General features: G+C 36.2%; 1 protein-coding gene across 2 annotated transcripts in view; it reads right to left on the bottom strand.

Annotated features, from left to right (window-relative positions):
* Window positions 1-17,099, bottom strand: part of LOC150078421 (mini-chromosome maintenance complex-binding protein) — a 219,868-nt gene that overhangs the window by 162,074 nt on the left and 40,695 nt on the right. For both annotated transcript variants that reach the window (XM_090384348.1, XM_090384346.1), the window contains exons 3-4: window positions 12,375-12,457; window positions 2,828-3,010 (exon numbers count right to left, since the gene is read on the bottom strand). In XM_090384348.1, coding sequence (XP_090240474.1) covers window positions 2,828-3,010; window positions 12,375-12,457 — 266 coding nt within the window. The remainder of the gene's footprint in view (window positions 1-2,827; window positions 3,011-12,374; window positions 12,458-17,099) is intronic.

Raw genomic sequence — 17,099 nt, 5'->3', positions numbered from 1 at the left:
ATGGACATAGGTGTAATCAAGAGTTTGAAAGGATTTTTATAAAAGATTTCTAATTCATCTGATCAGTCAAAGAGAACAGAAACTTACCAAGTCTATATCAATATTGGATGCTATAAGTTTATTAAATGATGCACAGAACAACATTACTTCGACAACCATATCGAATTGCTTCAAGAAATCGAAATTAAATTTAAATGTAATTTCAATTGTAGATGAAGATGGAAATGAAGAAAACAACTTGCCATTATCCGATTGGTTGCTACGTAACGTTGTAGGTTTTAATACAGATAACATTGATGAATTTGAACGATTCCATGACAACTTATTAACTAGTGGTCTTCCTACAGAGAGTGACACTGTAGATGCTGTGCTCAACAGAGACGATAATAATGATGGTAAAGATGACTATGATGATGAAAGCTGAAAGTGAATCAAAATCAGTGCCGAAAATCTCACAAGCTCAAGGTGCAATGGACACATTAGTCAATTTTTTTGAAGAACTGAGGCAAGTAATGAGACTTTTGACATGTTGAGTGTTTTAAGGGGAAACTTAAGTAATATCAAAGTGAAATCTTTAAAACAAATTTTAAGATTCATAAACAAAGGCTAATTGAAATAGTGTTTATTGTTAAAAAGTATTGTTTTTAATTACAGAGAAATAAATTTTGTTTAGTGTTAAGTGTATGGTTTTAAAATTACAAAAAAATAAATTGTGTTTAATATTAAGTGTCTTGTATTTTATATAAGCATATTAATACAAATAATATGTAGGTATATACTTATATTATTTTTTTCTCTCTAATATTTCTTTTGTTTTTTGAATTTATCTTTTTATGCAGTTATTGAGAATTTAAAAAATAGGAGGCAGATTTAAATCATCACTGATATAAAGTTTTCATTATTTAATGGACCCAGGGGTTTTCCCATCTCCACTAACACAGATATAGCAAGTAACGATTATAACGAGGAAATTGTTGGTCCCTTGATGCTCGGTTATAACCAAGTTTGACTGTATATGCTATTTGTTTATACAGTAATAATTATTCATCAAAAATGTTTCCTTACAACAAAATTCTCACTGTGGCCCAGAAAGAGATGCTTTTTAAAAATATATATACAGTCAGTCCTCGCATAGCACGATAGTTGTGTTCCTAGAAACCTTCGTGCAATGCAAAATCGTGCAATATAAACAATAGGCACTATGGGAAAAATAGGGTTAAGTGCCAACCACCCAAGATTGAACACACATTTGTAACCAAAACATTACCAAACACGATAAATAATCATGATAAAATACGTATTTTATTACAACTATTACGTAATAAAATATTGCTAATGCTTTTGCTTCTATCGTAAGCAAACTTGTTCTTTGTTTGATTTTCTATCCAAATAGATGACAGTGGTTCCATCTCTTCCAATTCTTTGTGTCTTGATTTAACGGATTTTGTTGCACTTAGTTCTTCCTGCTATGAAAGTTGTTTTTATTTTCTCTGCATTCTTTCTAATTCTCAGCGCTGCCTCATTTAGGCCTGTAGCACGTGCAATATCACATGTTCCTTCATTTTTTTTTTTTTTGGTTGATGCTGCATAAGCTCATACACTTGCTTTCTTGCATCACATGCCACTACTACTACTACTATTTCGCTCAAAGTGTTTCGCAATTTCATATTTTTTCTCTATCGACAGAGGCGGACTCGCCATAAGCCTTACCAGTGAAACCCCGATGGGCCAGAGGCCAGTGTGATTTTGGCCATAAACGCTAGTATGAGGCTGCTGTTGTTTGGTTTTTAGGAGCATTAGCAACTAAGGCCATATTGCTCTGGGGATATGCTGTGGTCATTCTCAGACCTTTCCGCATCCTCAGTATTTGGTGGTCACGGGCTCGAACCCTGGTCTAATCAAGAAGCGTGTGCTACGCACTGCAGCTCCTGCCCACCTGACTACGGAGGCGCCAGTATGAGGCTGCTACAAATTTTCCAGGGTAAGAATTTTTGACCCAGTCCGCTTCTGTCTATCGATATTGCTTTTCTTTTTCTCTTTGAATCTGTAGTGTTTTCACCAAGACGCTTCCTTTTCACACCTTTAAAGTATTTTATTCATTTTTTTGGGAATAAAGCACAATTACAAAATGAGGAGGCATGCTTGATACACATAAACAAAGCTGCACGTGTGTAGCAACTGAATAAACAACACCATAGAGGCAGACACACACTATTGACACCTCACTAGCTCACATTTTACTAAAACACATTTCTGGGGGTTACTACCATAAAACAATAAAAACAATTTCCAGTTGCGTTCCTGCTAATGGAATCTGTTATAAACGGGTAGTAAACTCAATCTAATTGCATTTGCGATAATATCGATAGCTGGAATTGTGTGGATTTTTACGTTATTAGGGTGAAATGTGTTTCCCCTTAACTGATATAAAAATCATAAATACATTTTCAGAATCTTCTCTTCATTCCTATCATGTTGCGTTCAGTTGGGGTGATTCCACGTTTGACTGCCATTTCTTGTAAACACAGGTGAATTGTGCATAAGCGAATTCGCTTTGTGTTATACATGATATTGTTCCCCTATTTATAAATCATGTATGATCAAATTCGTGTAATATAAACACTTATTATACGAGGACTGACTGTATATATAATTGAAATTTAAAATTATGAAACCTAAGGCCCTCTCTTTACACAATAAATTTATGTAATCAGACCTAAGACTGAAAAATTTAAAAAAAAAAAAAAAATTAAGCATATTTTGTCACTGTGGCCCACCCTCCCCTTACAAAATTGAGTTTTAATATTAACCAATAAGAAATGCTTACCTTACAGCTTACAAGATCTTTATAGTATCCACATTGCAACGTTCTCTGTTGAGTACTAGTATTAAGTACCTCGTAGGCACTTAAAAAAAATTCTGGATCAAACATATCTTGGATCATACATCGAAATCTTACCAAAGAATTAGATTTCAAGGTGTGAAGTTCTGTATCATTCAGAGATGGAATCTAAAAATATTTAAAAAATTAGAAATAATACTAAAATAAATATATATACATTTAATAAATCATTTATTGAAACAAACTAAATCAAAACACAATGTAAAGGTTAAGTAAAGTGTCATATAAAAGATCAGATTAATGCCATTGAGCTAATGGTTAAACATTACATCAGCCTGTAATATAAGAATATATGCATGCAGCATTAGACAATTAATGCAAGAAATGCACATGATGGACATGGAGAAAGATAAGCTTTATGAACCAAGAAATGGAGTCAAGCAAGTAGCAAGCTCTGATAAGAGCAAAATAAGAAAAGGTAACTGATTCGAATGACTCAAATGAGTGCAACAAACAGTTGTACAGAGAAATAGAGTGGGCTAGTAAATCAGACTGCCTTATAATGGAGGATTTTAACTCCCAGTTATTGACTGGAACTTGTGGATTGGTCACTCACACACTAGCAAGACTTCTGTGGATTTATTGGATGATTGTTTTCTGCAGCAGAATGTTCAAGAGGCAACCAAAGAGGGTAATACTCTTGACCTGGTTATCAGCAGTGATCATTCGGGTATTAAGAATTTGTAAATAAAGGAACCACTAGGTGGCAGTGATCACAGTGTACTCATGTGTGATTTACTTAAAGATAATTACCATCAGGGGTAAAGGAAAGGGTTTTTCCTTCCATAACAGTGACTACAGTGGTCTCAGACAGTTTTTAAATTCAGTAAAGTGGGACCAACTGATGATGTTACCAACAGCAAATTCTAAGTTGGAAGCATTCAGGGAATTAATCATAGAAACTACTAGACTTTTCATGACTATAAAGAAATATTGTTCAAGGTTTAGGCCTAAATGGTTGTCAAATCAACTAATGAGACTCATAGCAGAGAAGAAAAATGCATGGGATGCATATAAATTATCAGGCGACACAGAAGCCTAGGGTAGATATAAGCTAGTCTCTAATCAAGTCAAAGGAGATTAGGCAAGCGAAGCTTCTTAGCATCCTTTGCCAAAGAGAAACTTTGGCAAAGGATGCTAAGAAAAACAGCAAGGATTTCTTTACTTATATAAACTCTAAAAGGAAGGGGATGAATCAGATTGGTCCACTTGATATCAATGGTTCAACTGTTGATGATCCTGTTCAGATAGCAAACAAACTGAATGAGTATTTTGCATCTACATTCACACGAGGAGTTAAGGAAGGAAAATGCCAGAAGTTTATCAAATTGTAAGAGGGTGCTTAATGATTTTGTAGTAACTGAGAGCAAAGTGGAGAAGAAATTGTTGAAGTTAAACATAAGAAAGGCAGCTAGTGTAGCTGGGGTCTATCCAGTTATATTAAAGGAGACAGCAAAGGAACAAAGCAAACCCTTAGCCATAATTATGAGAGTATTGTTGGACTCAGTGGAAGTCCTCACGGACTGGAGATGTACAAATGTATCTCCAATTCACAAAGGGGGATCGAAGGGTGACACGAGTAATTACAGATCAGTTGGTTTAATTTCTGTTCTGAGGAAAATAATGGAGTCACTATTTAAAGATGCATTGCAGGATCATCTAGACAAGACTGCATCAATAATTCAGAAACAGTACGGGTTTGTTTAGAGAAAGTCTTGTCTGACAAATTTGATTGGATATTATGATGTGGTTACAAATGAATTGGATGCAAAAAAATAATTTTGATATCATATACTTCGATTTCAGGAAAGTCTTCGATACTGTTGTGCATGGAAGACTACTGTACAAATTGGAGCAGAATGGTATTAAGGGTAAGCATTGCTACAATGGATAAAAGGGTGGTTGCGGGGGAGAAGACATAGGGTGGTAATTAATGGATGTTAATTGTTAGTGGTCTAATGTTATTAGTGGAGTCTCACAGGGTTCAGTGTTGGGCCCACTGTTGTTTTGTATATTTATCAATGATATTGATGAAAGTATATCAGGCATAGTGTCGAAGTTTGCAGATGATACAAAGATTGGCCGGGTTGTTAATGACAGTAATGGCAGTGTGCTACTGCAACAGGATCTAGATAATTTGGGCAGATGGGCTAAGAAGTGGCAACTGAAGTTTAACCTTGACAAATGCAAAGTACTGCATATGGGTAGAAGTAACCCCAGAGAAACGTACCAACTGTGTGGTACTACACTTAAGGTGGTAGAAAATGAAAAAGACCTGGGAGTAATTGTGCAGTCAGATATGAAGTTTTCTGAGCAATGCAGTCAGGCTGCAAGAGCAGGCCATGGGGTTTTGTCATGATATACAGGAATTTTGCTAGCAGGGAAAAGGAGGTGATTATCCCTTTGCATAAGGCAGCATTTCTCAAACTGTGTTCCGTGAGATGTGAACAAGTGTTCCACGAAAAATCGTAATTAATAATCCAGAAAAATAAAATAAATAAATTTTGCATATTTGTAGTGTACCCCATTTTTTTATCATTATAATATTTAACAATTTTTTTTTTTTGGTTATTAATATACTGGCATGGACTATAATCAAATATACTGCGGACCACTTTATTTTCGCCGGCTTTGCATTGAGCAGCATGCGTAGAAGTAATGACATCTACAAAAAGAAGCAATGTGGTGATCTAGTATGCCATCCATTCGTATGCGATTTAGCCTGGAATACATGGATTGAAGGAGAGGAGGAAGCGAACCAATATCATAACTAAACTCACTTCCTTGTATAATTTTTTTTTGATAATTATTAGTATTTCGAAATATTATTATTAAAATATGTGACCATGGATTTGTGGTTGAAAAAAGGAACTTTAAAACGAGAAGCAAAGTACTTCTGGTAGTGCAACTGTGGTCGATAAAAATAAACACTATATTGTCACACTTCAAAGTGAGGATGAACAATCGCAGCCTTTTGTTCCCCAAAAATCCGAAGTGAAAAAACAGGAACCAACTAATAAAAGACCAAAACAAAAGTATAATGACAGTTCTTTGAATTTCGGCTTTACATGTGTTGGAAATAAAGATGCTCCTGATGAACAGTGCATCATGTGTAATAAAATATTAGAAAAGTTCTTTGGCTCTCACTAAATTTGTGTTTCGTAAGTGTTCCATGAATATATTGTGAGATGAAGTGTTCCGTGACTAAAAAAGTCTGGGAAACGCTGGTATAAGGCAATGGTCAGGCCATGCCTTGAGTGCTGCGTACAGGTCTGCAGGCCTCATTTTAGGAAGGACGTAGATTTGCTTGAGCATGTACAGAGAAGGACAACAAGAGATTGGTGTGAGGAACCAAGGGGGTCCCTCTTACCAAGAGAGGCTTAATTCTGCAAATTGCAGTAGCTGGAGACTAGGCACCTGTGAGGTGATCTGATTGAGGTGTATAAGGCTTTGAATGGATTGAGCACGCTGAATTCTGATGGATTCTTCCACTTGCTCAGATTACGAACCTAAAGGTGCATGAATTCAAATTGAGGAAAGACAGTTGTAGAACAGATGTGTGAAAATTTGCCTTTAACCAGCAGATGGTTAATTGCTGGAACAAACTTTCATCTGTCATTGTAGAAGTTGATAGCTTAAATAAATTCAAGGAGGAACTGGACAAACTTTTAGAGGGAATGGTTGCATGATATATATATATATATATATATATTTTTTTTTTTTTTTTTTGGCTGATGCTACATAAGCTCATATGCTTGCTTTCTTGCATCATATGCCTCTATTACTAACTGTTCCACAAGCCAAAACAATGCACTAAGCATTGTTTTGTATATGTTACAGTAAAAAACTCTAAATCCATTACTACTAGTTCTTATTAGTATAAACTAGAAGCCCCTAAACAGCATTCGACAAAACTACTTTTTACTAGTAAGAACTAGAAACCACTGTGCCTGCTGGTAAAAACCCAAATCCAAACTCCTAGTATTTACTGACATTTTTAGTAAAAACTAGTTCTTACTGCGTACCTTTTAGTGAAAACTAGTTCCCATGAAATTTCTGTTAGTTAATATTCTTAGCAGACTAAAACACTCGATAACACAGTACATGCATGGTACCACATTCTTCCCTTCAGCTGGAGAATCTGATTTTACCAGAATTTGTGTGAGTGTCCACTGTAAATATTCACTGAACTGTGTTAAAAGAGTGAGATGTCGGTGGGTGCTACCTAGAACAGTGTTCTTTGAAGAGATTGATTTTTGCAAGAACTGCCAAGGAAAGAAATTAAAGAATCACATTACACTACACTAACGAAAGAAAAGTATAACAAACTTTTTTTTTTTTTTTCATTTTTATGTGAACCCCAAACACGAGAGGTATTAGAACCTACAGTACTTAGTACCGTGCTTGGGTTGGAGGTTGAGAAGACGACAGAAGATATTTGTTGACATTGGACTTGAACTTCTGTAGATTGTAATTTTCAAGAAATACGTATGAAGGAAGGTTGTTCCAGAAAACGGCAGTTGAATGAATAAATGAGGACGATGAAAAGTTGGTTCTGTGGGTTTGAAGTTGGACAGTAAATGGATGTTGGCTAGTGGCAGCACGTGTTCGGACTGTTTTGAAAGAGAGAGCGGGAATTATAGAAGCCAATTCAGAAGAACAGTGCCCATGGAAGTATCTGTAGAAGAGGCATGCAGCAGAAACAGTACGTCTATGAGAAAGCGAGTGGAGAGACTCTGTTAGAGATGAATCATTAATTAACGTAACTGCCCTCTTCTGAATGGAATCAAGAAACCTGAGAGAGGTTTTGGGGGCACCACCCCAGATGTGGGAACAATATTCCATGGCAGGGCAGATTTGCGATTTATACAGAGTGAGCAGCTGTTTGGAAGAAAAGTAACGCCAAGAGCGAAAGAGAAAACCAAGTTTTTTAAATGCAGAGGAAGCAATATTTGTAATGTGCTTGTGCCAAGAGAGAGATTAGAAGTCAGGGTAATCCCCAAAAGAGATATATCATTTTGCCTAGAAATCGGAGTGTCCCTAAAGATAAGCATAAGAGCAGAAGAATCCTTTTTGCGAGATATAAGACAAGACTGAGTTTTAGAAGGGTTGAAATCAACTAAGTTGTCTTTGCCCCACTGGAGAATTACCTGAAGATCGGCATTTAAGAAATTGGTAGCAGATTTTCGAGAAGTTGAAGCTGATTGAGCAGGACAAGGTTTCTCAAAATGGAAAGTGGAATGCAATGTGCTATCATCGGCAAAACTATGGATAGGATTGCCAGTCAATGGAAGAAGGTCATTAATATACAAGAGGAAAAGAGTGGGGGAAAGAACTGAACCTTGGGGGACACCGGCATTAGTGGAGAAGTTAGAAGACAGAGAGCCATCTACCATCACCCTCAGTGAACGATCAGAGAAAAAACTGGATAACCAATTACTAAAAACAGTTGGCAAACCATAAGATGGAAGCTTGTTTAGAAGACCTTTATGCCAAACATGATCAAAAGCCTTTGAGATGTCAAGAGCAACTACTTGTGTTTCACTGAACTTTTCCATTGAATTAGTCCATAAATGGGTAACATAAGCCAGAATAGCACCAGTGGATCGACACTGACGGAATCCATACTGGCAATCGTTGATCAGAGAAGGTTTCTAGGTAGTTTAAGAGTTGGCAGTTAATTGATTTCTCCATTACTTTAGAAAGAGTAGAAGTAATTGCAATGGGACGATAATTGGATGGGAGGGATTTGGCTGGATATGAGCAAATTTCCAAACAGAAGGAAAAACACCTTTGGAATAAGAAAGTGAATAAGAAAGTGAAAAAAGGCGGCAAAGAATAGGAGTAAGTTCAGGAGCACAGGTTTTGAGAACAAGTGGAGAAATACCATCAGAACCTGGAGCTTTCTTAGCATCAAGATTCATCAAAATCCTTCTGATATCCTTTTGACGGAAGACCACAGGAGGCATTGAATGGAGTGTGTTGGGAATGGTGGGAGATGTTTTACCAAGATCATTTATACATGAGCTGGAAGAAAAATGGGATGATAGCAGGTCAGCTTTATCCTTGGCTGAAGTGACAACAGAACCATCTGGTTTGGACAGAGGTGGGAGCAGAGATGGGCAAAAGTTGCGGCCAATAGCTTTGGCAAGAGACCAGAATGCTCGGCTACCATTAGGGCAAGAAGCAAGTTTTCTACTCTTAGCCTGTTCAAACTCTAGTTTGGACTGATTAATAACTGCTTTACAATTGTTGCGAGCTTTGGTGTAGGCAGAAAATGAAACTGAAGAATTAGAAACAAGCCAATTAGGATATGCAACATTCTTCTCTTGAACAGCCTTAGCACATTTATTGGAAAACCAAGGTTTAGATAAAGGACGAGATTTTAAAGTGGAGTGTGGGATAAAGGATTCCATTCCTGCAAGAATAATTTCACTGACACGATCTGAGCAAACGTTGACATCAGAAGTTTTGAAACAGTAATCCGTCCCAGCAGGTCGAGATGCTGAGGCTTTTGCAATTACTAATGACCTCGCACAGATTGTTCATTTACCTACAAGAATACCGGACAATCCTAATCATACAGTCGTTTGCAAGAGGTTAAAGATGCTAAACCTGCTGTTCATAAAACAACACTGCATTACAGGCAGCTTAAACATTTTGACATAATTGAAATTAGTGGCACAGAAAAAATTATTGCAAAGATTTCAAGTGATGAAGTTCAATTCTACCTGCCTACTGATGACATGTATGTTATTGAAGCAGCTTATATCACAGTTTGTCATGGCGGGCATGACAGAATTCAGAAAGGAACAGGTGGGAAATATGCTAATATAATATCAATGATTAACTTATATCTGTCAAAGTGCAAAGTCTGCAAGAGCAAAAAGGTTAAGAAGAAATGAAGTTTAGTTTCCAAACCGATTTTGCATCCTGAATTAAATAGTCATTGCCTAGTCAAACTAATCAACAAGAAGACTCATATGGAGAGAGAAAATAAAAATAATAATGTATCAAGGCCACCTCACCAAATTTGTTCTACTACATACCTTACAGACTAAACAAGCTGCTGAAGTTGCTTATCAACTGAACAATATATTTTTAACATTTGGTGCACCACATATTTTACATAGTGACAATGGCAAGGAGTTTGCAAACTCAGTAATAACGGAGCTAAAGCAACTATGGTTGAAACTGAACATAGTACATGGGAAATCTCAGCACAACTAAAATCAAGGCTCAGCTGAAAGGGCAAATTAAGATGTTGAGAACATGCTGGCTACCTAGATGAAACACAACAATAACATACAGTGGGCAGAAGATTTACCTTCCGTTCAGTTGAAGAATCAAGTCTGACATAAACCAGAGCCCATACAAAGCCATGTTTGGCACTGAACCTAGAGTTGGCATCTTCTCTACCTAACAATTTCAACTGATGGGTAGAGAATTGGGGATTTCATTCTTCAATGAAGTCTGGATGTCAGATGAATTAATGAGGCTCATGGCAGAGTGTATCTCCTCCCTGTAGAAGCAGTCTCTTGCGTTAACAAGCAAAGACCTCACTGAGAAAAATTCTACCTCACACACATTGCACAATCTCCCCAAAGCTGAACTAACTGACAAGGCTTTCATCATGTACTCCCCCCCCCCATCATGTCTAGGCAGGATTGCAAACACTTTCAAATTTAATCCTATTCACAACTCTTTTCCCAACATTACCCTGTACTTGTTATTTAAGTCTCAGATCACCTGCTCTTAATACGATATGTGCCCATGCATACAACATCACTTTTCGTGATCTTAAAATATATCTGCTCTATAATGTGATCAATCTCATCATTATTATTTCAATAGGAATTCAAACAGCTTGAAACTATGTAATCCTGCATATAATTTCTATCTTGGGAACATACTAGTCCTTTCAGTTACAGAGAAAGATTTTTGCGTCAATGGCTTGAGCTGTGCAAGGAAAATGTGGCTGAATATTATGGGTTGAAGGTACACACAACATTTGTTAGATGTTTACCCGACCCCCCCTCAATGGGGCTAATAACCCCATAGTAAAACAGGTCATTAAATATAAATAAAAAGAATTACTTTACAGTGACAATCTCAATTATTGTGATTCCTTTCAAAATGCATCATTATTTTGTTTATGAAGTTGTTTGGCCATAAACAAATAAAATAACACATTTTCATTAAACCTAATATAGGCAATTATTAAAAATAAGAATTTATGCATTAAAAACATGAAATATAAACAAAATATAAATACAATGCACTACTGTCAAGTGTTTTAATACTTTAATTTGAGCAGTTTAAATAGGTGACACACACCAGCTCATATAAACAAATCAAGCACCAATAAAGAGGGAATGCAAGATTTAGTATTTGTAATAGTAGTGGCAAATGATGCAAGAAAGTAAGCTTAAAAATTCCCATTTCACCTACCCATCCATCCACTCCAATTGTTTATCTAGTTCTTCCTTGAATTTATTTAAGCTATCAACAGATGGAAGTTTTTCCAAAAATCAACCACCCGCTGGCTCCGCACATCTATTCTGCAACCATCCTTCAACTTGAATTTGAACTTATACAATGGAACAATCACCTCCTCACCCTGCTAGCAAAATTCCTATATATCATTGACAAAACCCTGTAAGCAGTTCTGGCAGCCTACCTGCACTGCTCAGAAGTTGTTTTTACATGTGCCACTATTCTGAGTGGCTACAAGCCTTAATAATGCACACTAATTTCCACTGGCACAAATTATGTCATGACCAAAGAAGGGAGTTAAGTTTGAACATGAACAGACAGGCAGGGCCAAGGGCTTTATTTTTAAAAAAATATTTAAAAATATACATTTTCAACACAAAAAGTTGATTGTTCACAGGTGTGTTCATAACAGATCGAAAATATAGACTGAACAATTGAGTTTTCTTGCTGATAAAAGGTTATACCTGGGAGAAAGCAGGTTCTCCACGGCAAAAGGTGTAGTTGCACCCATTGGAAAATTAACTGCACATTTTTTCTTCAATATGCCACATTGCAGCTTACTTAAAATCACTATACAAGTTAACATAAGTATGCTAAAAGTTCAGCTATTATCCAGTAAAGGACCAATGAGTCTTGAAACAGCTATTACAATAGTGACTTGAGTTTTAACAAAATGCTATTTATATTAAAATAATATTAGCCGTTTAAGTCAACTCATGAATAATAATGTCATCTCTAACATGAGCACAAGCCCAAGTCTAGTAGGACAAAAGTCTGCAGCAAAGGAGCCAAAGTGAAACCGAACAGAAAGAATTTAGGGAATCAGTATGTTATACTGCATGCATTTTGATGTATGTAATATTGTATTATATCAGAATGCTGCATTATATTGTATGCATTTCTGTGTTCAGAAACCTAACACAGAAATGCATATAAATTTCAAAATAATATTTTTAAGTATATAACATAAGCATACCATATTAAGTGCATTATCCTGCTGAAGTTTCTTACTGAAATACTCTTCAACTTTGTTCTGACATTCTGATGTTCCGAACTGTTCTGTAAATAAGTTAACAAAACCACTTAAAAATAAGCAAATAATATTAAACAGTAAAAATGTGCATTCTCATTCTCTCTCTCTCTCTGTTCAAAGGTCAATGCATTTTTAGAGAAAATAATGGAGTTACCAGTTAAAGAAGTTATGCAGGACTATCTAGACAGGAGTGCAGTTATACTTCAGTCAGAGTACAGGTTCATCAATGGGAGATCTTCTGTGACCAATTTGAATGGACACTATGGTGCAGTGACAAAAGGAACTGGATGCAAAAATGATTTTGATATCATTTTGGATTTCTGGAAAGCTTTTGATACTGTTGCATATAAGCAACTGCTGTACAAATTGGAGCAGTGTGGCAATAAGGACAATTACTACTAGGGATAAAGGGCCAGCTGAGTGGGAGACAACAGACAGTGGTTATCAATTGACATTACTCTTCATGGACTAATATTATTAGTGGATTCCATGGAGTTAGGTATTGGGCACATTGTTTTCTGTATTTATTAATGATATCGATGAAATACCGGGCTTAATATCTAAGTTTGCAGTGATACAAAGGATGCCAAGGTGTTAATGACAGTAATAAAGGTAAGCTTCATTACTGTCATTAACAGTAATGAAGCATACCTTCGTGTGATAAATGCAAGGTACTGCATTTATCATATGAGCTGCTGGAAAGGGTTCAGAGAAGGGCAACAAGACTGCTGAGGGAAACAAAGGAGCACCTTTACCAAGAAAGTTTCAGTTATGCAAACTGAAGCATCTGGAGACTAGGCACTTGCGAGGTGATCTCATTGAGTTATTTAAGGCTTTGAATGGCTTGAGAAAACTCAATGCTGATAGGATTCTTCCTCCTACTTAAGACTATGCACATGAGAGGACAAATTTAAATCGAAGGAAGATGGTTGCAGAATAGATGTGGCAGAAATTTTCCTTCAGCCAGTGGGTGGTTGATTGCTGGAACAAGCTCCTATCTATTGTTGTGGAAATGGATGGTTTGAATAAATTCAAAGAAAAGTTAGACAAACTATTGGATGGGTGAAATGGAACTTAATGGCTAATGCTGTATAAGCAAGCTTGCACACAGCATTACCCAAAATGATGCATTAATCACAAAGTGAAATACAGCATTTGCCACTACTAATACTAAGATTGTGATTTCCATCAACAAACTCAGAAAGATAGTCAAGATATCTTGGTTGTTTAGCCAGGTTTATCCTTACACATTGTTGTCATGCAAGTTGCCACGACTCAAAAATCCTCATTTTATTCAATACTACAAATTGAATTGCTGAGCAACAATTTTAAAAATCTAATTTTAGATTTTTACTTACACTCTAGTAACATGGCAGCAATACACTTTTAGGCAGAAAAAAATCCAATTAGCAGATTTGTGGTTTTCCAGGGCAGGCCTATTATCAATAATAAAAGCAGCTTTATACTTATATAAAAACCACTTACTGAATGTCTTTATCCAATCAATTAAACTACCTGAGTCATCCAAGCCTTTTTATTTCCTGTTTTCTGTGGCTATTTCTTGATGCTTTAAAAATAGTAAGGATTTAGAAAGTTCCCAATAACAAATATACACAACTTTTTAGAACAGAATAACAAGATAACATCACAGTAAGTTCTTTTGACATTTCTCCCCAAACAAAGTTAAAAGACTTTTAAATGCAAAAGTTTGTCTGGAATTTGGAATTCAGTATTAAGAAAGAAGAAAAAAAAAAAAGAACATCCTATTTCATTTGCACTGAAAAAAGATCCTTGGCTACATAGTTTTTCAGCAGTAAAGTTAAGGCAGAAGTAACTCGATCTGATGTCATCATGGAAAACTGCCTTAGATTCACTACAGCCATCTCATTCTTAAAAACAATATTATTCCTCTCTTGCAGTACCATTCCAGCCATCCAAGATTAGAGCTCAATTCACATTCTGCAGCTAACATATCTACCTCAATACAATCTCTGCTGGCTTTCCTGATGACAGTTTCAAGCTGGGATTGAAAATAATGGGATTGAGTCAATATGGACTGGAAAGAGCAGAAACAATTTTGGGTTTTCTTTCTCACTATGACTAAATTAACCAGCCTCCAGTGAAGGTCACTTGACAAAAATATACAGTTTTTTTTCTGTAAAACTGGGAAAAAAAAAAAGTTCTAAACATAGGGTAGTATCCCCTCCAAGTGGATTAAAATCCAAAACCATATAGTTACATTCAGGAAGCAGTGAACATGTTAATCCATTCAGTAAGCTTCCCAAAATATGTGTGGACTTCTATTATGAATGTTCAATAGGGGCAGACTCTGTTGAGTAAATTTTATTATAAATTTTAAGTTTTATAAAAATGAAAATTTTGTACATAAATGCTTTTAAATATTAATTTATTCTTATTTTTACTTTGTTGCCCATCATGAAAGTAATGTTGCTGTCAAAAATGAAATCAAAATTTATAAAAAAAAACTAATTTTTTTACTTTTTTTATAACAATAATATCCTCTACTTCTATTTACTTACCCCTTAATTCAATTTTATCAACATCTGGATCTGAATTCAAAATCCAGCTTCTGTAAGCCAAATCTGACAACAGTGCCTTCTACCAATATTTAAAGCACTATCATCTATTAAAACAAAGTCTACCATTATAGGCCTAATGACTCGAATGAGTACAATGAACAATTGTACAGAGAAATAGAGTGGGCTAGTAAATCGGAATGCCTTATAATGGGGGATTTTAACTTCCCAGATATTGACTGGAACTTGTGGGTTGGTCACTCACACACTAGTCAGACTTTTGTGGATTTATTGGATGATTGTTTTCTGCAGCAGCATGTTCGAGAGGCAACCAGAGAAAGTAATACTCTTGATCTGGTTATCAGCAGTGATCATTCGTGTATTAAGAATTTGCAGATAAAGGAACCACTAGGTGGCAGTGATCACAGTGTACTGATGTGGGATTTACTTAAAGATTTAATTACCATCAGGGGTAAAGGAAAGGGTTTTTGCTTCCGTAAAGGTGAGTACAGTAGTCTCCGACAGTTTTTAAATTCTGTACAGTGGGATAAACTGGCGATGTTACCAACAGTAAATTCTAAGTGGGAAGCATTCAAGGAATTAATCGTGGAAGCTACTAAAAGTTTCATACTTATTAAGAAATATTGTTCAAGGTTTTGGCCTAAATGGTTATTTAATGAACTAATGAGACTCGTAATAGAGAAGAAAAATGCATGGGATGCATATAAATTATCAAGCGACTCAGAAGCCTATGGCAGATATAAGCTAGTCTGTAATCAGGTGACAAAGGAGGTTAGGCAGGCGAAGGCAGATTACGAGAAATCCTTGGCAAAAGATGCTAAGAAAAACAGCAAGGATTTCTTTACTTATATAAACTCTAAAAGGAAGGGGATGAATCTAATTGGTCTACTTGACATCGATGGTTCGACTGTTGATGATCCTGCTCAGATAGCAAACAAACTGAATGAGTATTTTGCATCTACATTCACACATGAGGAATTATTAAGGTTTGAAAATGGCAGAAGGTTATCAAATTGTAGCAGGATACTTAATCATTTTGTAATAACTGAAAGCAAAGTGGAGGAGAAATTGTTGAAGTAAAACATAAGAAAAGCACCTGGGGAGGATGGGATCTATCCAGTTATATTAAAGGAGTCGGCAAAGCAACTAAGCAAACCCTTAGCCATAATTATGAGAGCGTCCTTGGACTCAGGGGAGGTTCCCACTGACTGGAGATGTGCAAATGTATCCCCAATTCACAAAGGGGGATCAAAGGGTGACACGAGTAATTACAGACCAGTTAGTTTAACTTCTGTTCCGGGTAAAATAATGGAGTCACTGCTTAAAGATGCATTGCAGGATCATCTAGACAAGACTGCAGCAATAATTCAGACACAGCATGGGTTTGTTAAGGGAAAGTCTTGTCTGACAAATTTGATAGGATATTATGATGTGGTTACAAAGGAACTGGATGCAAAAAATAATTTTGATATCATATATTTGGATTTCAGGAAAGCTTTTGACACTGTTGCGCATGGAAGACTATTGTACAAATTGGAGCAGAATGGTATTAAGGGTAAGTTGCTACAATGGATAAAAGGATGGTTAAGTGGGAGAAGACAGAGGGTGGTAATCAATGGGTGCTGCTCTTCTTGGACTAATGTTATTAGTGGAGTCCCACAGGGTTCGGTGTTAGGTCCACTGCTGTTTTGTATATTTATCAATGATATTGATAAAGGTATATCAGGCTTAATGTCGAAGTTTGCAGATGATACAAAGGTTGGCAGGGTTGTTAATGACAGTAATGGCAGTGTGCTACTGCAACAGGATCTAGATCATTTGGGCAGATGGGCTAAGAAGTGGCAACTGAAGTTTAACCTTGACAAATGCAAAGTACTGCATATGGGTAGAAGTAACCCCAGAGAAACGTACCAACTGTGTGCTACTACACTTAAGGTGGTAGAAAATTAAAAAGACCTGGGAGTAATTGTGCAGTCAGATATGAAGTTTTCTGAGCAATGCAGACAGGCTGCCAGGGCAGGTCATGGGGTTTTGTCAATGATATATAGGAATTTTGCTAGCAGAGAAAAGGAGGTGATTATCCCTCTATATAAAGCAATGGTCAGGCCAC

The sequence above is a fragment of the Mastigoproctus giganteus genome, chromosome 11 (genome assembly GCF_048544385.1).
Source record: "Mastigoproctus giganteus isolate SK-2022 chromosome 11, ASM4854438v1, whole genome shotgun sequence".
In the NCBI taxonomy this organism is placed as follows: Eukaryota; Metazoa; Arthropoda; class Arachnida; order Uropygi; family Thelyphonidae; genus Mastigoproctus; species Mastigoproctus giganteus.
Note: the sequence above shows the minus strand (reverse complement) of the source record. Positions and strands in the feature narration are given on the sequence as shown.